This window comes from Ostrinia furnacalis, unplaced genomic scaffold (assembly GCF_004193835.3).
Source record: "Ostrinia furnacalis isolate ACB-3 unplaced genomic scaffold, ASM419383v2 OfSCF7437, whole genome shotgun sequence".
Lineage (NCBI taxonomy): Eukaryota > Metazoa > Arthropoda > Insecta > Lepidoptera > Crambidae > Ostrinia > Ostrinia furnacalis.
Genome location: NW_021137676.1, coordinates 280,723 through 306,329, shown reverse-complemented (window position 1 = coordinate 306,329; position 25,607 = coordinate 280,723). Strand labels below are relative to the sequence as shown.

Below are 25,607 nucleotides of genomic sequence, written 5' to 3'. Positions count from 1 at the left end.
TGTATGGAAGCCGCACTTAAATGAAATAAATATTTAAGTATTTCTATTTAATTATGTTTTAGTACGTATTGTTATAGCGGCAATAGAAATAAATCATCTGTGAAAATTTCAACTATCTGGCTATCATGGATCATGAAATACAGCCTGGTGTCACCAGACAGACAGATGGTCTTTGTAATAGGGTTCCGTTTTTACCCTTTGGGTACGGAACCCTAAAAAAGAAACGGAACATTCTAAAGGACATTAAGATTACTTAAAAAAGGGTGAAGTGCTGAAGACATCTCTTGATACGACTTAATCGAGACCATTATGTAAGGGAACGCGGATGGTAAAAGTAAAGCAAACAACGCACTGAGCTAACAAGTCAAAATCCTTTTTGGCTTTACACAGGCTAATAGGAAAAGCTATAAACCTTTTTTCGCGACAGAAAGTTGACTTGAAGTTAAAGGGACGAGGAATTTGCAGGGTTGCTGCAATCCTTTAATAATGTTGAAATACTGATGAAGTAACTACTAAGTACTCCTTTCATCTGCTGTCTTTTTCAAGCTTAATCCTCATACATTTGTTAATTAATATAAAGTAATAATAAGTCATTTATTGCCAACAAAAGGTTATAACAATGTTTTTCTAGCGACTGCTGCACTAAGCTATGCTTGTGTTGAGGCAGCCTTAACAGAAGTTTATAAAAACTGAAATTTCCTGATTTGAGAGATAAGACGTAATACCTAAATTTATTTATGCAGCCTATAAGAACGTGTCATGTCGCTGAAATGGTATTATGTAACAGCAACTCTGCAGCAGATCTTTATCCAATTATGTTGGCATTACGCCAATTTGCTAGAGCAAATGACTCTATCGTGCATTTTTCAGTTAAAACTTTGATTCGATGACCGATTTCCCAGTAGATATGGAATACTTAGCTGTAGTAGTATTGAATGATCAAGTGACTTGACTTTAAGCCTTTTCTAAGAAATATATATAATTGTTTTAAATATTAAATCCAAAGCTAACTAAATACAAAGACAGTTTTAAGGAGATAATCTTAGAATGGGATGCTTATCGCATGACTCAAAAAATTGATTGCTCGTGTAGCTTTATTCCAAAAACTTATTAAAATTAATCTGTACGTAATCTCCATTATATCAGAGTCGAATTATATGGATCGTATAATACTTAGAACTTTTATAAATGTAAAACATCTATTAGAAACCATGTAACAACAAGAGCATGTAAACCTGATCGTTAGGAGAAAATTATTTTCATCTTTCAGCTAGAAATAATTACCTCGGGCGGTAGCTAATTACTTAGAATATGAAAAATCTACCTCGATACCCTACAGGCTTAATTATTACGTATAATAAGTCGGTGTTAGCAATGTTTCCACGATCCTATAATCTGAAAGCTCAAGGCAGCGCGCTTTTGGTTTTCCAGATACCTTTTCCTCCTGTAATCCATTCTGCGGATAATTACTCTGCATTTTATTAGTCTCAATACCTCAAACACGCTGAGCTAGTTTGTGCTGTAGCTAGTTTATTAGATTAGAGTCTAATCTAGACTATGCATTTTTGTCGTAAAATCGCACTTATTGCCACAAAAATCAACAGCTTGATAGTATCAAGTTGATACGCCGTCGTCTATACTTATTAATAAGTTCTCTGATAAACAACAACAACAACGACAACGCCACTCTTGTGGCGGAGTTTTGGGCTGACACTGTGTAGGTTTGTTGTCGACACGAAAAGAAGAAGAAGAAGTTATCTGATGAAAAAACTCATGGAGAGGACCACTTGGTCTTATCGCCGAAAGCAATTTCTTCTAAACCGATAAAAGTAAATGGTGAATACAGGAGTGAAGCAACGTATTGTGCTAAAAATATATCAATAATACCACTACACTTCCATTTCGTAAGCTAAAAGTAAGAATCACATTTTTTCTATATTGAACAGTTAAAAAAAATCTAGTAATAAAAATTCCTATTGCCTTTGCTCGCTCAGGACACACGGACTAACGGTACCATACAACGTCTCTGCCGATCCAAAGTACAACTTTTAGCATATTTTGGAAGCAGGTTTTTTCAAAACTGGAAAGTTTGTTTGCGTAGACCAGGGTTGTGACGTCAATATTTACAACCCAGATGATAGAAGAAAAAGATGAAGAATATCCCACTTGGGGAACAAGTTCCTAACTAAATAAAGGGGTTTTCCTACTGAAAACAACATGAAACGTTAATTAATATTATATGTTCTACGTGTAAATTTATTTAATTAAATGTGATTAAATCATCATCAATCATTCACTCAAGATTAATAGGTATAACTTTTCCATACAATTATTTCTAACTCTGTCCGGCGTCATGACATCAATTTTACATAATTCGATTTACATTATAATCACGCATGATGTTTCAACCGTAATAAAACATAAATTGAACCGGCTAACTGCTGTGTCAATACGATATAGACTCGCTTACATTCATTAAGTCCCCATTTACCATTATCAGAAAAAAATACGAGGAAAACTACACGCGAACGAAGCAGATAATCGTCTGTAAGTATCCTTTGACGACGGACTTGCGCCAACTAATCGGCAGTCGAACCGGAACAGACATTAGAAAAATAAAAATAAAAACAAAAATTGTGCGTTCGAAATTTCAATTTTAAATTTTCAAAATTTTGAATAGTGTTCCAACCTTTTTAAGTGTGATATTATTTTTAATTTATAGTGTTTGAATTTTAAATTAGGATTTTAGNGATTTTGGTGTGTTTTGAGTTTTTAAGTTGAGAGAAAACTTTTTGAAAATGCTCGGGAAACACACGAAGTTGTTTTTCGGCGTATCGCTCGTTGCTTTGATTGTGTCTGTGATTTTGGCGGCCTGGGGCTTTCCTAAGATTGTCAGCAAACAAATTCAAAAGGTAAGTGGACACTAGAATATCGCAAAGTATATTACAACTTTAGTTTACATTGAAAATACATTAGAAGCTTTTGCTTCTTGCTGTACTTCATTTGTAATATGTGCCAGTAACCGGTATAAAACTTTTTCAACTAATGCTCAGGTATTTAGTCCGGTGCTATTTCCACTCATTAATATTTACTTTGAACAACATAAACAAAACAAGGCTTAAAAATAAACTTAAGATGGTACAAGAAATAAATAAAAAAGTGAACTACAAACTTTGATAAAAAAAAACCTACATCTTTAGAATTCTTAAATGTAGAGTCCAGAGAGACTAGTATAACTAAAACTAAGAATTTTTGGGGCTTATTTTAAACTAACTGGTTTGCAATTTAGGATTTTATCTTATGTAATAAAAACTTAGGGATCATGTAGCTATACAGTATACAATAATATTACCAAAAAGTACAGGCTGCTTGACTTTTTTGAACAACAAGTGCAAAAAACAATGAAGTTTTATTTGATTTCGGACTAAAATGAGATGCATAAGGTTCAAAATCAAATTAACATGCAAACGAGCCAAATGTAACTGTTGAGAACAAGTTTCGACGTTGGCGCGAAGTTACCTATTATCAACAAATTCGCTATGGACGTTGACCCACTCAGCATCAATACCTGAACATTCCAGTTTGAAGGGCAAAACGGCCCATGCAGCATCATTAATACGAATATACTTGACTAAAAAAGTACCTAAGCACAGAAATAAAAAAAAAATCATGACTCGAAGACTGTCAAAAATCACGGAACATACATAGGGTAACCCGAATAACTTCGGGTAGCCCTAGTGATGCTCTACTACCCTGTTTAAAATTCTCCTTTCAATGTGTTTGTAAAAAAAACTCCTCCGAAACGGTTTGACAGATTCTTATGAAATGTGTGTATATTTAGGTCTGAGAATAGGACATACACTATTTTTCATACCCCTACTTAGGTTCAAAACAACGTTTGCTGCTTTAGCTAGTAGTTATATGAAATATTAAACCTAAGAATATCATTAAATAGATACAAAACAAATGATGAATGCCCTTCAATAGCTCCTGTAGGACGGCACGGCCTCTGACAAAATATTTTACTTGTTTACTCATAAGACACCGGAACAAACCAATGTTATGTTACAAACCCAATACCTACTCGTACTTTACTATGACATTGCTGAAGTGGAAAATAAATAAAGAAATAATACAGTGCTTACTAAATGAAAAACTCACGAAATTTTAAGAAACTCATAAGTTGCAACCGCTTAATTTACGCCGGCACTACTCGTAGCAATAATAATGATGATTCATAAATGAAAAGAATAAAAAGTTAAGTCGCAATTAAGTATCAAGACGAAATCATTGTCGCGCAGACAATAAGTTGTTTTCATTGTTGCCATTTACACGCATATCTTCGTCTTGTGGCTGTTGTCACCCGGTTGTGACATGCCGAACATAAGTTAAAATAGCGGTAGACAATCACAAACAAAAATCTTTACTGAGCGACTAGATATTTTTTAATTTGCAACTGAATCACACTATGACCCATTTAAAAGGAGTAGTAGATAAATCAAATCAATCTATTTCAATTTGCAATTTGTCCCTGTTACTTCAATGAGACCAACCTGTTGGTCTCAAATGGCCATGGCCATGTGACAGGTCCTCCAACAACCAACAACGGCTAGAACCTGTGCACACTGCGTTTTATTCCAGGTGCCATCAACACACGTTAACGCGCTATTACACGATTTTCTAGCGATCAATGAATCTATGATCTATGCAGCAAAGCAATCTATCAGTGGTGCGCCCACTTTTCCCTTAGGATTAGAATTTATTAAAAACAATAACTTAAATTTAACCGCCTCTGTGGTCTAGTGGTAAGACCACCTGCAGACGCAGAGGTCCCGGGTTCGATTCCCAGTGGGAGCAATTTTTCTGTTCGGTTTTGTTGGTGGTAGGGCATGTTCTAAGTCCGCCTGGCTAGCTACCACCATCTTACCTAAGTCTGTCACTATAACAACAATGTTAACAGCATTGTTGTGTTCCGGCAGTTAGAGGTAAGATAGCCAGTTCCTCCGTGGTTGAGGATTCCGGGTGAAGCTCGCTTCCACCTTTGGCCTGATCATCACTTACCATCAGGTGAGACACAGGCCAAGAGCTTCCTCGTTGTGGATAAAAAAATATCATCATCAACAGCCCTTTACAGTCCACTGCCGGACTATGCGCCTCCTCCACTATGGTGGAGGGATTTGACATAATCTCCACGCTTGGCAGGCGGGTTGGAGATCGCAGTTTAAAAGATTGATGTTTTTCAGAGAGCGCTGCTGCCCATTCTCTGTTTGATGTGTAGTCCCTAAGTCGCCTCTTACGACACCCGCGGGAAGAGTAGGGGTTGGTGACAAATGTATTCTACTCTGCCGTCACCACACGGCTTAATAATAAATATATTAAAAAAATATATTTATTATTTAATTTTTGACAGAACATCCAGATCGACAACTCGTCGGTGATGTTCGAGAAGTGGCGAAAGATACCGATGCCGCTCACGTTCAACGTATACGTGTTCAACGTGACCAACGTGGAAGACGTGAACAACGGCGCCAAGCCCCGACTGCAGCAGATAGGGCCATACGCTTACAAGTAAGTAACACGAAGTTTTATTTGGCTCTAGGTAAGTACAAATACTTCGGAAAAGTAGAGTAAGCTGGCCTCCCACTTGGTGAACTGGCGATCTGGTGAAGGAAGGAAGGATGCGAGCAGTATAGGACCGGTCGTTGTGGAATTCCGTGGCGTTTAGCTATCACAACTTGTACTTAAATTATTGATTTAAATTTGAAATGTGGAAATGAAAATGATAATAATCAATATAAAGCATTGCGACTGATTTCTATTCATGGTGGTAAAAAAAATCCGATCTTTTTCCCTATAGCCATTTGCCTAAATCGACTAATTCCCCAACGACAAATACCATTTTGCGAACCAAAGCTTGAATTTGAATCGAGTTTGCCGTCTATGGCCCATATAGGAGTGTAAAAGTCAACATAGTATCTGGGGGCACGGCAGTGCCCCCACCAAGTCGAGCAAAAAAGCGGCACGGCCGTACCATCCTTTTCTCGAAGCAATTCAGGCCATTTTCGACTGCCTGTAACTTCGTTGTGCATAAAACTAGAAGGCTGAATTTTCATTAGCTATGCAGGTATTGTAAAGACACGGAATATTTAAAATTTCATTCAATTTGAACCAGTAGTTTAAGAATTATAACGGGTCAAAGTTACTCAATTTTGTCACTCACTGACTCACTGACTCACCGATCATCAAAACTCTAAGGCACTTCTAGCAGACCTAGAAATTTGGAATATAAGTAGTAGGCCAGTAGAATTAAACACAAAAATTGATTAAATCGGAAATAATTCCTACAAAAGATTTTTCTGCTTTAATGGCTTCATTTGTCCATTAAAAAGATTGCCCATTAAGACTCTCCTAGGTTTTCGACTTCGACGGAGTTGTGCTTAAGTGGTGGCGGCCCCCGAAAGGGGCGTTTTTTCGGTTTTCCGGTTATACCTCGTAAAGGACTTACCCTATCGAAAAGTGGTCTTCATGACGGTTAAAGGGCACTTAATCCTGCATTGAATAAGATCAAATTCATATGTTTTGGACAAACTGTTATCGCGCTAAAGTTCGGCAAAGTAGAAAATATACGTATAATTAATGACCCTCTCCACGTCCAATGGCTTGTTANTTTTTTACTTATCCTTCTTCCAGCGTGCCAAGAAACGGACAACAATTGGCTTAGTTTTGCGATCACTGCTCTTGGGAGCAACACGAGTAACAAAATCAATGAGATACAAATGCTAGCATTGCCACTGATTTCTATTCATGGTGGTAAAATAGATTCCGATCTTTTTCCCTATAGCCATTTGCCTAAATCGACTAATTCCCCAACGACAAATACCATTTTGCGAACCAAAGCTTGAATTTGAATCGAGTTTGGCGTCTATTGGCCTTAAAGTAGGCGCACACCGTTGATTTTTCGTCGGCCGATAGTTTAGTCGGGCAGTTGATCAGTATGGGCATGTATGGGAGTGCGCACACTACGCCGATTCGATTTGGCCGATTCTTCATACAATTTAAAATCGGGCACAACTATCGGCATACTAAAAATCAACGGTGTGCGCCTACTCTTAATGTACTCCCTGATGAAGTGTACCAAGGGTGGAAAAGTCAAATTCAATTACATTTATATGCTTAGGGTGAATTCTTGGACATACGTTTCCCCGTAGCCCTGCGGTGTCTGTTTCGTGATTATAACCAGAACACCCGGAAAATTACACGAAAGTTAAATTTCGCAAGAAAACAATTAACACACCACTGAAACGAATTAGGTAGCCCACGTGTAGGTGTTCATTGCCACTTCATTGTAACTGTTAGCTTTGTAAAAGAAGCCTTCTTTGGTGAACGTTTGTCTGTTGTTGTCATCCATCAAAGTTTTTGCACTAATCAACAAATAGTGCTGTTATGATATATTCAGAAAATCCACAATGCTTTCCATTTAAATAGCCTTCACAGAATCCCCACCACTAATGCATAAATGTCAACAAGACAGTTCCATAATTCAGCGTCATATCTGAACAATTTACAACGCTTCATTGGAACCAGTTGGTTATTAGTTATTATCCAGGAAAATCTCATAACTCTCCAGTGACCGATTCATTTTGAACTTACATTTACATTACTCGTAATGAATAAAGGTTAGTATTAAATTTTCCAAGCACGTAACTTTATCACAACAATCCCTAGAATTAGTAACGAGGTTTAATTTTACCTTTTGAACAACTGAGCAAAGCCTACAAAACCGCCATATTTCCAAAACTTGTATTAATTAATTACAGGCCTTGAAAACGTTTTTACTTGTTTTTGCTAATGAAAAATAACTGCTAACGAGATTTATTTCTGGGAATGTTTGAGTGACATTTAATTTCAAAGACAATAACTTTAACGCAAACTATGCCTAGAATTAATAGCGAAGCTTATTACTTTATTACGTCTAGTCTAGGAAAGCCTATAAATAAAGCAAACATTTCCAAAACTTTGAATCACGTACGCACAAACTTTGAAAATTGATTTATAAATCAAATTAATTCGACTCTACAATTTGAATGAAGTTGGTAGTTTCTAGCTCTGTAAGCCTTAAAACATAATAATTTGGTTATTACAATTTAAGTTATTATTATTAAATCGTGTGGTGACGGCAGACCGCCGTGTGGTGACGGCAGAGTAGAATACATTTGTCACCAACCCATACTCTTCCCGCGGGTGTCGTAAGAGGCGACTTAGGGACTACACATCAAACAGAGAACGGGCAGCAGCGCTCTCTGAAAAACATCAATCTTTTAAACTGCGATCTCCAACCCGCCTGCCAAGCGTGGAGATTATGGCAAATCCCTCCACTATAGTGGAGGAGGCTCATAGTCCAGAAGTGGATTGTAAAGGGCTGTTGATGATGATGATTATTAAACCATGTGGTTCTGACAGAATAAAACTCCACTCCTACTCTTCCCGTGGATATCGTGAAAGTACTTATAAATGTCCAGTCAGTCTAAAAGACCAGTACCGCTAGCATGAACAACTTTCGTCTTCGAATCGTTTGCGTATTCGATAAAATTGAATACTCAATCTTCGAATGTTATCATTTAATAACATGACAATTTTGATTCTAAAAATAAGTTTCGTGCAACCACATCTCATACTAAGTTCACTTTACGAAACGTTCACAAGGGTGCTGTTGTAGTCTTCTTACTAAATCTTTTAATGGCGATTCGAGTACGCAAGCGATTTGAACTCGAAAGTTTTTCGTGCTAGCCGTACAGGGTGAGCAGTGTATAAGGTGTGATCTCCCATTTGGCTCTTGCCAAATTAGAGAGGGTCGTGTTCCTGCAGCGGAGAGAAAAATAACCTAATGATGATGATGATAACTTTTAAATTATTTAAAAACAGATATTATTAATGTTTAAAGTTAAATAATACCAAAGTTGTCTGGGCTACGACTCATCTCATACAAGTTCCAAGACTCGGAATCCCACCTTTTTTACCGTACCTACCGGGCAATTTGTACCTAAATAAAGGACTTTTCAAATAACAAACAAAGTTAAAGTACAATTGTCGCCCGCTGCCGTTGGATCGGTAGGGTGGTGTGTCCTTCTACAGGCAGGGCCTACCTACTCAATATTCGCTCGCGACCCACCACAGGGTCGCGACCCATAGTTTGGGAAACGCTGCTCTAAACAATATTAAATAAAAACAAGAACAAAGAGGCAAATTGAAATAGGTACTATTTTTGTACCGTTCATTCAATTTTAGATTCCTTCATTTTATTTTTGCTTTGTTCCAGAGAATACCGCGAGCGAACAGTACTAGGGTACGGGGACAACGACACAGTATCCTATACCCTGAAGAAGACCTTCATCTTCGACCAGGAGGCGTCAGGCTTACTAAGCGAGGACGACGAAGTCACTGTCATCCACTTCTCTTATATGGTACAGAATGCATTCATTATCGAGCAGTTAGTTATTTGACCTGCGCTTTAATAGGCATGATAATGCATGCAACATACTAATCACTGTCTAGAGATTGAGGGTCATGTTTTTAAGGCTAGATCTGAGATTTTAATCCAATTTAAGTACAGGCCGCCTTAATGTGCAACAACTTACTTATCGCCTATTTTCCGCCAAAACTATATTACTTGAGCGTGCATTAAGGTGGCTTTATTTTAACAAAAGGGTGGATTAATATGACCTCGATGTCTAAGAAAACTTATTAAATTTTCTTCGCTACAGTCTTTTGGTCTTGTTTTTCTTGCCGCCCTAATGTAACAAAGATGACTGCTTTTTCGTCAAAACTAGGTTATTTGAGCTTACAATAAGATAATCTTATTTTAGCAATGGGGTGGACTAATATGACGTCAATATATGATTACCTCAAAGCAAACTTTTTCGTTTTCTTGTTGTCTTGGAACTTTTTTCTGCAGTACCCATTAAAAATAATCTAGAGACCCATATATCTTCTCTATATTTTTCTAGGCTGCTATCCTGACAGTAAACGACATGATGCCCAGTATAACAGGCGTGGTCAACGGAGCTTTGGAACAGTTCTTCACCAACCTGACTGACCCTTTCCTAAGGGTCAAGGTCAAAGATCTGTTCTTCGATGGCGTCTACGTCAACTGTGCGGGAAACCATTCTGCTTTGGGTAAGTGTTGGCATAATAGACACTGTCTTGCCCTCGGAGCATTCCATTAACTCCGAGAATAAGTTGCAAACCCATAGAACCTTTTTTTAATTCACAACGAGGAAGCCTCTTGAACTACATTTCACCTGTTAAAAAATAGATATCAAGTTTATAGTGGAAGCGAAAAAAGAAATTCCTTAACATATATTGATTGGTAAGCTAGCTGTAGGCTGTAGGAATTTGAAACGTTTGGTGAAATATGTTTGCACGCACTTCTGTAAACCTCATACAAAAAGTTATTCGGTAAACCGCAAAAGTGGGAACTTCCGGAAAGATGTAAAATACTATGTATCAAAAACCACATACTGTTCACCGAAAAGTTATTTTAAAATCTTCAAAAGTGTGAACTTGCGGTAAAAGGTATAAAATACTATGTAGCCATTTCAAACATAATTTCATCTCCTTCGAACATGAATTTAGAAGAAATCCTAAAAGATGTCTGCCAACAGAGAAAGATGGCATTGTATCTGCCTCTACAACCTATGTGAACAATGCCTCAACGTGACCACGACCGCTCTGCCATAATATGAGCGTAACGAATAAGAAGAAGAAAACATGTCACTACTTTCCGAAAGTCCCATGTGAAATAAATGTCTATAAGTAAAGTACCTTAACCACAACTTAATATCTATTTTGAGAAGTCATTGAGGGTCTTCATCTCTGTGAATCAAAGACGTACTTAGCACGTGTATGCAAATAGTTTGTTTCATCCCGGCAAGGAAAACATCACAATAGTATAGTTTTATTAGCGCTAAATCGCTTTCAAGTCAAACTAATTAGATACTTGAAACGGGTATTATAGACTCGTTCGCCTACAGTACTGCTATGCAAATACAAAGTAAACGTATAACAGTACTAATCACTAACATTTTATATAGACTTGGTTATTCAATAGACAATATTGAGTAAATATTTTTTACGAACAAAAAGATATTATGTAAAATAATTCGCGACGCTGCCGGAATTGTGATGTGTTGTTAATAAAATGCTCACAATTTAAATTAAAGGGAACGTAGGTATATGAGGATAATTCTAATAAAAATAAAAGCCTTGTTTTGTATCAATAAAAGCTACCTTTGTACTTTGACCCCGGGATAAAATTCAACGTTCTAATGAACCTGTCACTCAATAATAAATGGAATTTAACAAAGGAGATACATCGTTCTTTGTTAGAGAAATTAATTTACACTACAACGTGCATTTCTTAAAATAAACAATACAGGCCTTATTACATAAAGTTAAACGCAAGTTGAACATTTGTTAAATTGACATTTAGTATGAAAATGTAATTTTAAACCAAGTATTCAACGCACGGGACTATTCCCACCTCTCGTTACCACCACTGCAACTTCTGTGTAGCCAGGATCTACAGCTTGACCGCCATAAAAACCCAACCTATGAAGGTCAAGTTAGTTCCGGGGGAAAGTTAAACTGTCATTGGACCCGCAACGAAATTAATCAGAAGAACATAGGAGGAGTTCGAAATTAGGGTTCGAGTTCCCTCCATTGCAAAGCGGATGACAGGTGACAAACAAAGGTTTAAAACCGTTAAACATTCAACCCACGTTTAACTTTTTTGTATTAGCACTAAAGGACTTTCTGGATATTCCGAACCACCCAAAAGTTATACGTAATTTAGTATTAGGATATCCCGAAATGTATTCTTTTCAGTTGTGTCTCAAAGGTAAAGAAAAAGTTTTCACACTGGTCATTGCCTTTCCACTTCCTTCTATTTACGGAGGAATTATTCGGAAGTTTCCTTCGGTCCTTGATTGAAAAAGCCTAGTTTGCGGTCCATTTAACCACAGAGTTCAGCGCGTCCCTCCACCCACAATAAGAGGATTAGAAATGAAATTAGCATAATCTGGCATAGCAACAGTCCATTGACCGCTTATGGTCCCATAAGTACTTAAATTTCTAGAAATCTTTTTTTAGAGCAATTCCCGTTAAGCCCATTACGACAGAATGAATGTAAAGTGAGTCAGAGCAACAGAAAAGTAATCTTAATAAACGTTATGTGGGACTTACGCCAATTTTGTTATTTATAAGTGAATTTATATAATAAAAAAATTAAAAATTTTAAGGCAAAGAATCCCTGCATATCAGACTATACCTAAAACCTATGTTGTAAAATCGTTAAAACGTTTCTTATTAGTGTTTATGTAGTTCGAAGGTTGGTCGTCCTTACATTTAATAGATATTGACGATATTGTTTACTTATAAATAGGTTATCGGAATCCCTTTTTAATCTTTACGCAAACAAAAAGGTAACATCTTTAAAAGGGAAAGTTCCAAAAGAATATATATCAAGTTATTCGAAACGATAAAAATAACTCATGTTATAAATAGTATTCTTCTTTTTTATCTTTTGGGATGGGGCTTATTACCCCTAAGTTTTAGGTGGTTTAGTCCCAAGAGAGCAGGCTGAGTGCACAGAAATATTAGCAATAAGATTTTTTCTAATGTATTTACGAGTATCATCCCCGTTGCCAGTCTCAAATAAATTCTGGGAAACAGTAAAATAAAAAAATATCGAATTCAGATCAGAATTAGGAAAGTATTTTCAGGTTGAAGAAGTTCAGTAATCTTTTCAAGATGTCATAACATTGAGACATCTGTCTAATGGAGTCCTCGAGTCTCATCAACGCGTCCTTTTTACATTTTATGGATTGCTCTTAATCACAAATTCACAATCCAACGGACAAGTGGGTCGATGAAACAAGGTTGTCCAGGAAATGTCTTCACAATTCACACTTCAATGGTTTTTTTCTCTATAGGAATTTAGAAAATATATGTGAGGAAAAGGTTCTTTATAAGAATAAGAATAAGAATAAGAATACTTTATTCAGCATAGAAAAATAAAATAAAAATACAGTACATATAACATTAAACTACAAGCTATGCTGAAGAGGCGTCCGCTCAGCTATATTCGCGACATAACAAGCGCCATGTCGAGAAGCTGGTTTTCAGCGGGAACCAACATTTATAATGTTCTACAACAATGTAATTATGTATTTTCGTATACAGTTGAGTAGTTTTTTTCATCATTAATTATCCTCAAGTTTAATATACTAAACACATTAAAATCAAATTAACTGCTTAGGTCTGATAACTTTATAATACGGTGTTATAATTGAACCAAAGTTACCCTAATTTGCCAGGTAAATGGAGGATTTGGTCTACACTCCCCACACTCTGGCCAGACGGGTTAGCTTTATATCAGTTAGGATATGGATAACAAATTGTTGAAATTAANGAAATATATACCAGGAGCAATCTAATCATCATCATCATAGTAAATGAGACGTTAATGACATTATCAATATAAGACCTAGATTCCAGTAAAGCGGAGAAGAAAAAAGATGACGAGTTGTTGTTCGTTACCCACATCACACATCAAAAGGTGGACGACGACCATACAAAGGTAGCGGGAAGGCGCTGGATGCCGGCCGCCACCAACCGGCCATTGTGAAAATCATTGGGGGAGGCCTATGTCAGAGCAGAGTAAATACAAATGAGTATAGGTCATCTTCATAGAAACGCACCGAGCACGGTTTGTATGTGAGCGCGCCAATATACGTATGTGGCGCGCACGCACACACTGACAAAATTTAGCGGGGATTAGCGGGGAGCCAGTCGTGGTTGCGCCGAATTTTGTCAGTGTGTGTGTGCGCGCCGCATACGTATATTGGCGCGCTCACATACAAACCGCGCTCGGTGCGTTTCTATGAAGATTACCTACTCATTTGTATTTACCTACTCTGCCTATGTTCAGCAGTGGACGTCCTATGGCTGAAAATGATGATGATGACTTCTACATTGCATCCCCTCATCGCTCAGCTTCGGTTCGGAAATCTTAGGTTATTCAAACACATCTCCTCTCCTCTCCGCTTTGCTTTTGTGGAAACCGGGCCTAAAAGTTTTCTTTACACACAGGTCTCGTTTGCGGCAAACTGAAGGCTGACGCTCCCCAGACAATGCGCCCTGCTGGAGATGGCAATGGGTTTTACTTCTCGATGTTTTCTCATGTGAGTACAATCCACAAAAAACAACAATCATTATAAAGACTAAACAAGTCGAATTGATTAGGCAAAAAATCAAGAAAAACCTCATTGATGTTTCTTTGTCTTCTTTTTATTAGCAAAATTGACGGCATTAATGAGGACAAGTTTAAATATTCCATTAGTTTAATGCACAATATGCAAAAATAACCAAAAACTTAGGTTCATGATGTGATGCCTGAATGCATTTGTAAACACTTCTCGTCTTGTTTTCTATCTTTTCAGTTCATTTTATTAAGTAACAGTTTTTCAGTTTTTACGCAGTCGAGTTTTATGATATTTCAATAAATAATTTATTTTTACTAAAACAAAGGTTTATCTGAACGAGTAACTACCAAAATTTAAAGTAACAAAAATCACTCCTCTGAAAGAACAATGAAGATATTTAAAATTCTCTTTCAGATTTCATTTTTAAACTTTGTAGTTGGAATTATTAAATGAATAAATAAAGCAGCCTTTTAGTATCTAGAGGCTCATAAATAATCTGTAAAGTAATAGACAGACGGACTAAAAAATAAGCTGTTATTGTTTTCTACGGAATCCTAAAAAAACCTGCCTAAATTCGTTCGAAGCAGGAAAGTCGTCAGTAACCAAAGTCCACTTAGTTTTATGGATTTAACAACATGGCTTCAATGTACGATGGACTTAGGACCGCTCTATTAATAACGACCTATGAATTACTGGTTTCTGCAACTCACACATACCTACGTTATTATTCAATTATCTAGATTACCATCGCAGGTGCGTAATTAGAAGCAGTACAGTAAATAATACAACATTAATCTAATCTGACATATGACGTCTTACAAGCACGTGATGCGAACCTGTGCCAGTTTTGCTAGTACCTATAACAGCGCAATTAAATGGGAAATAACTTCCCGATTAAAGGTCCAAAATTCGTTGTGATCCCTCAGTCAGATGTACTAAAATATTTAAAAGGCACATAGTTTTACTAAGTACTAAACTGAGCTTTAAAATACTTGTAATAAAGTGCTATTATCCAACGAGTCTGACTGATGAAGTATACCTCCAACCTCTAAAGTTTTTAAATTAACTAATTTGTAATTCTAATGCTGAGTCTTCATCAAGTCAAGCTGAAAATGCAAAGTTACTTGCTCTGCGTTTACAAATCAAAAGTTGAAGTTACTGATTTTCTTCAAATTCAAAACTCTTGTATTTTAGATGCATAAATAACAAAACAATGGTAGAGAGAATGTTTTTAGGTTTATATTCATAATTAATGAAGACTACATTATTATTGTATTATCTACATCCATTGCACGAGCATGACTCTCTATACTTAGAGACAAATAAACACTGGTCATCACAAAAATCGACCCTCCCGCGACAAGCACTTTCCAACGTATGCATCCCCACTTCCCACTAATATTGGCACCATTTAAAAGCCTAGTTCTAAACTTCATTTCATTAAAGGAAAGGTTTTTACCCCAAAAATAAGTCTGTACAAGAATCCAGAGTCACTTCTTCAAAAAATAGGTAGCCAACTTTTATGGCTATAAAACTGTTAAGTTGGGATTAATCGCTATCAATCTGTTAAAGAGGACTAACGATATGTTAATCGTTTAACCCATTTAGCCCTACCGTACCCTATGTGGTACGGTATCTTTTTGAAAATATTTCGAAGTACCAAATTGTTGTTAACTTGTAAAAATGATTGAGACAGTAAGCTTAAAGTGATTATTTTACACAAAAATATTAAAAAATATGTTTTAACAAGTGGTTTCGGAAATATTTATGAAATTCCTCGACAGAAAACCAAAAAAATATTTACAATGTAATTAAGAGAGGTATAATTTCTTATTATTCATGGTAAATTATGTTATTTATCAATTTTATTTTAAAAATAAAGTACAATAGATATCATGACTACAAAAAAAATATTATTATGATTATTTTTATACGGTTTATTCCAGTCTAAAATAGGTGTACCCTATAAGGTACAGTAGGTCTATGCATGAGCAAATCATGAGAAAAAGTAAAATTTAATTTTCATTATTTTTATTTGTTTTAGGCTATTGATACTTCAGTATAGTGCCACAACTCGTGAAAAAATTGATAATTTCAGAAAACAAAGCAATCTTGGTATTTTTCTACTGCTTTCTTGTCAGATGACCACTAATGATGATCAGACTGACGAAAATTTAGGCGATAAAGATAGTGTCAATGTAAATAATAACCCTCAGAGTTTTCTTCGATGGATTTGCTAAATTTCCATCGTCGTGTTGCTAAATGCGATTATGGATAGCACTAAACGTAACAAATCAGAAGAAGCCAAGTCTTCTTTAGCTATCCTCACTGACTTCGGAGAAGGTAGGAAAAAAGAACCAAATGTGGTTAGTATCACAGGAAACGGCTTACAAGATATGCCAAGTGTGATACTAGTGATTATGTGATTTTATTTTTATTTTATATCATACAAAAATAAATAAAAATCTTTTTGAACAACGACTATGGTTTGCATGCTTATAGACCTACTGTACCCTATATGGTACGGGCTCCCCACGGCCCCCTATTTATGGATTATTTTTTTAAATATTTTTTTCATGGCTTTTAGGCTTCCTTTTGTAAGTTTTTACTGAAAAATCCATTTTTATTTAGAAAAATAATTATCGGTCTAAATGGTTTAAATCGTTTATTAAGAAATTAAATGTGTTTTTCTTCAAGGATATTTATTGGGCTTTCAAATAACACCAATATTGTTGGGGCACCATGATTGTGTCAGTAGAAACGAGTTTTCCTGTAAAACGTAGGTGGGCCGATTTTTGTGATGACCAGTATAGAATTTCGCCTACACTCCAAACGGGTTAGGGAAGCATATTGACCCTTTATTCGCCTTTTACATCTACTATATGGGGGTGGTCCTATTTTTCTTTACGAGATTATGTTGGCGCTTTTGTCAACCATGGACTACTTACAATCTTCACCTTTTCAGATGAACAGAACGGAATCCGGCCCATACGAGATGGTCCGTGGTCGCGAGAATATTAAAGAGCTCGGTCACATCATATCATACAAAGGCAAGAGCTTCATGAAGAACTGGGGCAACGATATGTACTGCGGACAGCTGAATGGGTCAGACGCGTCCATCTTCCCGCCGATTGATGAAAATAACGTGCCGGAAAAACTGTACACCTTTGAGCCGGAGGTTTGCAGGTAAAATAAGTTTGTTAGAAGCCTCGAACACCAGATTCATTAGGATCAGTGGGCATAGTGTGACTTTACCTCAATTCACTATCGAGTACGTTAAAATAAACTATGAAGATTTTAGTTCTTGAATTTGTTCAGAATTTTCTTGTAATTTTTTATGCAGTCGACAACGAATACGTTTAATGTAAACTCACACTAAGCCCCCAGATAGTTTTTTTTACATTTTCAAGTAGTAAGGATTGTTCAAAGCACCGAGAAGTCCTTGTTGAAGTAGGCGCACACCGTTGATTTTTCGTCGGCCGATAGTTGAGTCGGGCAGTTGATCAGTATGGGCATGTATGGGAGTGCGCACACTACGCCGGTTCGATTCGGCTGATTCTTCATACAATTTATAAAATCGGGCACAACTATCGGTCAACTAAAAATTAACGGTGTGCGCCTACTCTTAGGCAGAAAAGCGAATTGCCTTGCCAACGTGTTCTTGGCGTCCGATGTGAATAAATGGAAGATGTCACACGGTTTCGTAATACGTAACACTAGAAGTGTCACGTCCGTCTTCCAGGCACGCTTTTAGTCTCAATCAAAGCCCTAAAAATTGGATTGGAGACATCTGTCTTATCAAGTACAGCCTACTATTCAACTTTTAAAAAGGACTCAGTATTGAATTTGATCCCGTTAATTCGTAAAATGTCTTGTTTACTGATCCTCCCTTCCTTTATTTTTAGTGGTATTTAATTTAATGTTTGTTTTCAGATCACTGTACGCAAGCCTTGTTGGAAAGAGTTCGATTTTCAACATGAGCGCGTACTACTACGAGATTTCAAGCGACGCGTTGGCATCTAAGAGCGCCAATCCTGGGAACAAGTGCTACTGCAAAAAGTAAGTTTTTTTTTATGCTAGCCAAGGCAGGTATTTGACCGCAATCGCACCTGGTGTTAAGTGAGATGCAGTCTAGGATGGTACATATCTGCCCTGTAAGTGCCTATTCACTCTCGCCTTGAAAACGCCCGGATTATAGTGTTGTTTTTGTTATCACAATGAGGGTTTTCGCGATTGAAAATTCCGCCAGATGGCAATACGTAGACGCGAGGTCCAAATGCTGCATGATTGGTGGATTTTGACATATCTGTCAATGTCATATCAAAAATAACCAATCATGCAGCATTTGGACCTCACGTCTACGTATTGCCATCTGGCAGATTTTTCAATCGCGAAAACCCTCATTCTCGGAGCCCAAGGGATGTATGCTTTCTACGTGGAGTTTTTCAAAAAGATACAAAATTATACTAACAGAAATAAGCATGACGATAATGGTGAACGGAATAAATGAGGAATACGAAAGTTCTAGTATTAAAACCCCGGTACAATAAACAATTTCTTAGCTATTAACAAGAACAAAAATTCAGCAATCAACAGTCAGTCTAGTCAATAACAGACATGGAATAACAATTTACTTTTAGCAAATAGCACTTCGACAAAAACGTTGAAAGATTAAAATATTCTGGAAAAGCTCTATGTATAATAAAATAGGAACTTTTCTAAGAAACAAAAAGGCCAAGTGCGGGTACGCGAGGTGTAGGGTTCCGTAGGGTACCAATAGGATGCTTGTTATAAAATAATTAACTGTTTAATTTATTTCTTTGTCAATTATGATAGAGTTATAATAATCATCTTCAATCAACGTGGCAAGAGGCCAAAAAAAGTCCCACTAAAAACATTTTCTTGCAAAATATTACAAAGAAGAAACCATATTATGGCACTTTCAAAGTTTTCTCACGTAGAGCCAAGTTTCTAACTCTACACGCCCTAGCTTCACAAACTCTACCTACGTATACCTTAGTCCAGTGTTTTTCAACCTTTTTCATGACGCGACCCCCATAGTATGAAAAACTATTTTGCGACCCCGACCGCTCGTTTTTTTTTTTCATGTATTTTATAATGTTACCTACAAAGATGTTGTAGGAATCGAATATTTAAATCCATACAACATTTATGCATTTCTATAATTTGATTTCGGATAAATCTATCGTTACAAAACTTTACTATTTTGGGTTTTTACGACCTCTCGCGACCCCCCTATAGAGACTTGGCGACCCCCCAGGGGGTCGCGACCGACAGGTTGAAAAACCTTGCTGGAAAGTATTATGGCTTGGCCGTTTCGTTACCGTCATAATATGGCGATAAGACGAAAACTTAGTTCACTGTTCACTACTTTTCTAATAAAAATTAATAGTTTAGGAAACTTTAAGGGTTTGTTATTACTGCGAAACGCTAAAAATAAAATTAATTCGCGACTCAATAAATTGCGCGAGAAGGAATTTTATGCTCTATTAATGATTGTGTTCTCATTTTTCTCACCTACATAAACTATTTCTAAATCTAAAGACAAAACACGTGCGTCTACAGACTCGTGCTGATATTGAAGATTAAGGTTATTCTATTCCTAGTTATTTTGAGAAAGGTCCCACCACAACTTTAGAATATGGTTCAAAATATGTAAATAGACAACCATTAGGTAGCTTCAGTGGCGGATTTACAGATTTGACGCCTGTAGGCTATTCAATGTGGGGCGGGGTAATAAGTACCTAAGGTAAGATGAATAAAGCCAAATTAGATTTCTGTTAATATTTTCATTCCTCTCCAATTTCCGAAATTCGTGAGAAAAAATTTTGTATTTTCATTTGTAAATCGAAACAAAAAGAAATATGAATATGAACTAAATCTGCCGCCTCTCAGAATTTGCCGCCCTAGGCTTCAGCCTACTCAACCTGCAAATACACCACTGATTACCTTGAAAAGGGGTAGAAATATTCGTAAACTGTTTGAAAAACTTTTAAAAGAACCTGGAGCTGAAAAAACATTACTGAAATCTTAATTTAGCGATGTGAATGTTTATTTTTGCTGGAGATGCATAACACTGGCATAAGAGAATGGCAAAAAAAAATAATTTCTTTTATAAAATACTATTTTTGACTCTTTGGGTATACGTGACTATTCCCACCTCTCGTTCCCACCGCTGCATCTCCTGTGTAGCCAGGATCTACAGCTTGACCGCCAATAAAAATCCAACCAGTGAAGGTCAAGTTTGTCCCGGGGAAAGTTAAGCTGTCATTGGACCCGCAACGAAATTAATCAGAAGAACATAGGAGCAGTTCGAAGTATACTCATTCCCCTTTATATAAAACGTCACACCAAGGACAAACACTGGATTAAAATGACATTTCCATACTAAATGACAACTTACGCCAGAGTTCAACTAGGCTGTATCTTTTATTAAAAGGGGTTCGGATATACTCTTATTAGCGAAATTCGTTAATAGATAAAGAGCTAGCTGTAATAAATCATACAGTACTTAGTTAGGTATGAATTAATCGCCGACCTCTATATTGTACCTACTCTCTACCCACATCAAATGTCTTGCCATGCTTTCCAATCGCACTTTGACCACAATTTGTTTCGGATTAGGATATCAGACTGATTATTATCATCTAAATGAAGGGTCTAATGACGGTATTCGTCATTTATAAGTCGGCCATCAAACCCAGTCGTTAGAACATTACATTTGGTTAATTAGTAATAAGCTCTGAAAATAGCGTCTAAGGATTGCCTGAATAATAGCATCGTTAATATTAAAGCACAATTCTGGAAACTAGAACGGTTACAAACCTTTAGTAAAGGTAGGTAGAGTAGTAAATAAAAAAAATATCCACAGACTCTATGATGGAAGGGACTGATGTTCATGTAGGTAAAGCGAATTATCTAGTTGTTAGCTGTAATTCGTAATTGTTGGGAGATTTGTATAAAAACGGCTTTCCATCTGATACATCAGTAGGAATTATTAGGGCTTAGATTTAATGCTTCATTCACGAAATTGGATTCGATGTCGTGCCGATGATCCTCCAATTTTTTGAGTTCAAATCAATAAGTTCAATGTATGTAAAATCTTTAAAAGCTCTAAGAATTTGAGCAAAACTAACTTACACTTGATACCTACCCTACAATACCATAAATAGTTAATACAACGTAAAATTCTTCAAAAAACTGTTCGTTCGTTCGTTTCAATTGTTCGCTCCAAAACGACACCAATCAATGCATTCTTCAAATTCTCTTGCCTAAAACCCGTCTTTAAACTTCAACATGCACTTACCTCAGGAACTGGAGTGCGAACCACGACGGCTGCCTCATCATGGGCATCCTAAACCTGATGCCGTGCCAGGACGCGCCGGCCATCGCCTCGCTGCCACACTTCTACTTGGCTTCTGAGGAACTTCTGGAGTACTTCGATGGAGGCATCAGCCCTGATAAGGAGAAGCACAACACCTACATTTATTTGGAGCCGGTGAGTAGTTTAAACTCATGAAGTATGGACGGTGGGAGCCAAGTTTAATATTAAAACCCCCTTAGGGCTGATTTTTCAATTGTCGGATAACTTTTGACTGAAGAATAAGTTTGGCACATTGGCAGTTTCAGTATGGGAAATATCAAATATGTCAAAATGGCAATTTTATTCTTCAGTAAAAGTTAACCGACGATTAATCAGCCCTTAGTATTAAAAAGTTACATGCTTGTTGATCACTGTTTTAAAGTGACATTTCTACACTAAACGTCAATTTAATTTAAACAAGCTGTTCAAGGAGCATGTAATTTTTATTAGTAAGGGGGCAAGAATAAAAGGGTTTTCGACTTTGATCTCTACCAAGATATCAGATTATTCGTTTGTAGTGCAATGGATTTTGGAGTTAAAATAGAGAAACACGGGTCTCAACGCGACATTTTTTTATTAGTACTTACATATTGACGTTTTGGCTGGGTTAAAAAGCAGACTGGTGATTTGGGACGTCGTTCATTCGGGCGGGCGTGAAAATTTTCAGCTACCCTTGAATTGACACTTTTTTTTCTATTTTAATTGTGGAACGCGAAAGTTTAAAATCTATGGATTTTTGGACATTGCTAATGATCCAATAAACTATGAACGCAGTTCAGTTTGTTCATACATTTTCAGTAAAAAGTTAAGTTCAACGTCTATAATAGGATTTTAATAATACAAATCAATTGTTACAGGTCACGGGTGTAGTTCTGAAGGGCCTCAGACGGTTGCAGTTCAACATAGAGCTGAGGAACATCCCAATGGTGCCTCAACTGGCAAAAGTACCCACCGGACTCTTCCCCTTGCTTTGGATTGAAGAGGTAATTCTACCTCCTTATAGTGGATGAACCCCTATTTCACCCCTTTTAGGATGTGTTGATGAAAATTCATAAAAATTCGTTCAGTGATTCAAACGTGATATACGCCCGTATTCACAAACATTACTATGAGGTCTCACAGTGCGCGTGGACGCACAGGGTGACACACGAACCAATCACAGTGCTCTATTCAACGTTGTGCATTCGATTTACTGCTTCACTTAAGCAAACATCGTTTGTGAATACGGGTGATAGTATCAAAAGTTATTTCGCCTTTTCCCACTTTCCATTTCGTTGACCACATCGCATGGCCATGCATACTGACCACCAATTAAATGTGCTTTGTCGTGCAGATACATAATTGAGCGAAAATGTAGTAATTGCCGCGGGCAACGAATTGTCTATCGCTTAGCGACTTTTGTAAAATGCGGTCGGCATTTAAATTAACACCAATCTAACCATGTTCTTGCAAATAAATGATTTTATTATTATTATATTATTATATTTTTTTACATTACCACTGTGTTAATTATAACTAAAAATAAATAGCTTTCTTACTTAAAACTAATCCGGAACCATTATTCGTTGAAATTATAGCGAAATTTCACATAATTCAATTACCAATACTCCGCACTGATGTTAAACGCTAATTAAAAGCATTTCAAATTATACAGGTAAATGGAACAACATTAATTTGCGTGAAAATGTATTTGCTCTCATTGTTTGAGTAGGCGCTATCAGAGGGCCTAGTGTGACATCAAACGCGCTCACTAGTGAGCGCGTCAAAAAATTACATTAAATGTATGACGGATTGTACAGCGCCCCTAGCGGGAAACGTTCAAAAACTAAAATTTTCATACATTTTTTAAACGCGCTCAAGCTCAAGCGCGTTTGATGTAAACTCACACTCATCCCACAGATCTCTGAGTAAACAAATTAAATACTGCCAGTGTGGATGCGGTGACAAAAGCAGATTTAAAATTCCCTTTTATCAAATGAAAGCCCTTCCAGGAACCAAAGGAGATGCTGAGCATGAATATAATATTCAAATGAGGGTTTCACTCCAAAAACAATTTGCTTGTCTACGAAGATTAACCCAGAGTTGGCACGATCTTTTGTGTAAAGGAGCGGGTGTTTACATTTCCCCGAACATATTGAAAAATGAAATGTTTTCCGTATTTGACTTGAATGAACTAACTTTGACATAATTTATTCACTCAAATAAAGTAATGTATAAATTCTGAACGAGCCCGATTAATAATGCGTTATGTAGGTTGAAATTACAAAGTTTTCATTTTGTTTTTATTGAAATGTTGACAGCCTTTTTCAGCCAATTGCTGGTTTGGGCAATTTAGGAAACGACCGCGTGTAAAGGCAAACATCAGCAGAGTTATCTTCATTATAAAAATTATATGTTTTTTCTTGCGTCGAATATTATGTTCTTCACATTAAAGCCGTGGCAATTGGTAAGGTCTGGCTCTTATTCAATTATAACTATTTTTCCAGGGAGCCGAGCTGCCAGACTCCATAATCCAAGAGCTCCGTCAGTCCCACACGCTCCTAGGCTACGTGGAAGCCGTCCGCTGGGCGTTGCTTGCGATCGCTATCGTAGCTACAGCGATTAGCGCTATCGCCGTAGCGCGATCAGGGCTGATACCCGTGTGGCCTAGGAACGCTAACTCTGTCAGCTTTATACTAAGTCCACACCCTAATTCTGACGTTAATAAAGTGCATTAGTTAAACGATTTGTTTTTATTTTCCCTACAACGCAGGATTAAGTTTCAGTTTCATGTTATGTAGAATCGGCAAAAGAAAGTAAACAATATCTCGAAATAAGGTAGGTTACAAAACACAAATTCCTTTTCTTCAAATCATGTTATGAACTTTGTGCGCTTGATTTGATAAATTGGTGTACTACGTACCTAATAGCATAGTAAAGAAAAACATCATTAGTAGCGACTTTCTTTGCTCGCGCCCTTTGATACCATTATAAGCAGTAAAGTTGTTATAACTCGGTGAAACTATTTTTTAACTCATGCCAGACGCCGAATGGGTAAGAATCTACGTCTACAAGGTCGTCTATAACAGGTTACGTGGTTCCTTAAAGCGCTTTCAATTTAGACTTTTAGTGTCGGACGTTTGCCGTGCGTTTGCCATGCGTTTGTCGCGCGTTTGCAGGAAAACTGCGTCGGAATAACATTGACAATTACCACTAGTAGGTAGTGTGCGGTCTTACAAACGCACGGCGAACGTCCGGCACGAAACGTCTAAATTGAAATCGAGCTTACTTCGCAGCTTTGGGAATTGGGTTACGTCTAGTTTCTTATTGTACTATCAACATCCAACGAAATTCCCACTCGACGTGTTGAAACCTAACTATCCTATTGTGCTTGAGTAGCCACCGGAACAATATAATAGAGTCAAAGGGCGCGATAGAAAATCGCTACTAATGAAATGATGTCTTTCTTGGGACAAAAAAATCTTTCATCTTTTCTGTCTATCCTTTCTTTTGTCTGGGAATACGCACTAGATTTTATTTCATACTAGCTTTCCGCCTGCGGCTTCGCCGGCGTTAAATAAGGACTGTTTTTAGGATTATTCCGGAAATTATTCGAATTTTTCTCACCGTAAAAACCAACCTTGGACTTCATCGAACATTAAAAAAGGTAAAATTGGTCCAGGCGTTGTTGAGGCGCTTACCAACACATTTGCGATTCATTTTTTATTTTCATAAAAGATTTCTGCTTGGGTTCAAACAATAATATGTTGTGCTGCGCATTTTCAATAATAATTGCTTCTATTCTTTCGGAGCTCGTTAGCCCATTACTTCTTTATTTACGAGAAATGGGTTAACGAGTTGAACACAACACTATGCGTTTTTATTGTAGTAAAAAACATAAATCTTGGTTTTGGCCGAGCATATTCATATCCTTAGGACGTATTCGCACATAGATAGTTATCAGTATTCTTTTCGTGATATCT

The 25,607-nt window shown here is 36.9% G+C and overlaps 1 protein-coding gene across 1 annotated transcript; it reads left to right on the top strand.

The window, feature by feature from the left end:
- The first annotated feature begins 2,565 nt into the window (after nt 1-2,565).
- LOC114364472 (sensory neuron membrane protein 2-like) lies at nt 2,566-24,367 on the top strand. Its single transcript, XM_028320640.1, has 10 exons — nt 2,566-2,912; nt 5,411-5,568; nt 9,317-9,461; nt 10,005-10,173; nt 14,149-14,240; nt 17,227-17,447; nt 18,195-18,320; nt 21,594-21,780; nt 22,503-22,628; nt 24,132-24,367. The coding sequence occupies exons 1-10, from the start codon at nt 2,799-2,801 to the stop codon at nt 24,360-24,362; spliced, it is 1,569 nt and encodes a 522-aa protein (XP_028176441.1). The 5' UTR covers nt 2,566-2,798; the 3' UTR covers nt 24,363-24,367.
- Nucleotides 24,368-25,607: the final 1,240 nt, after the last annotated feature.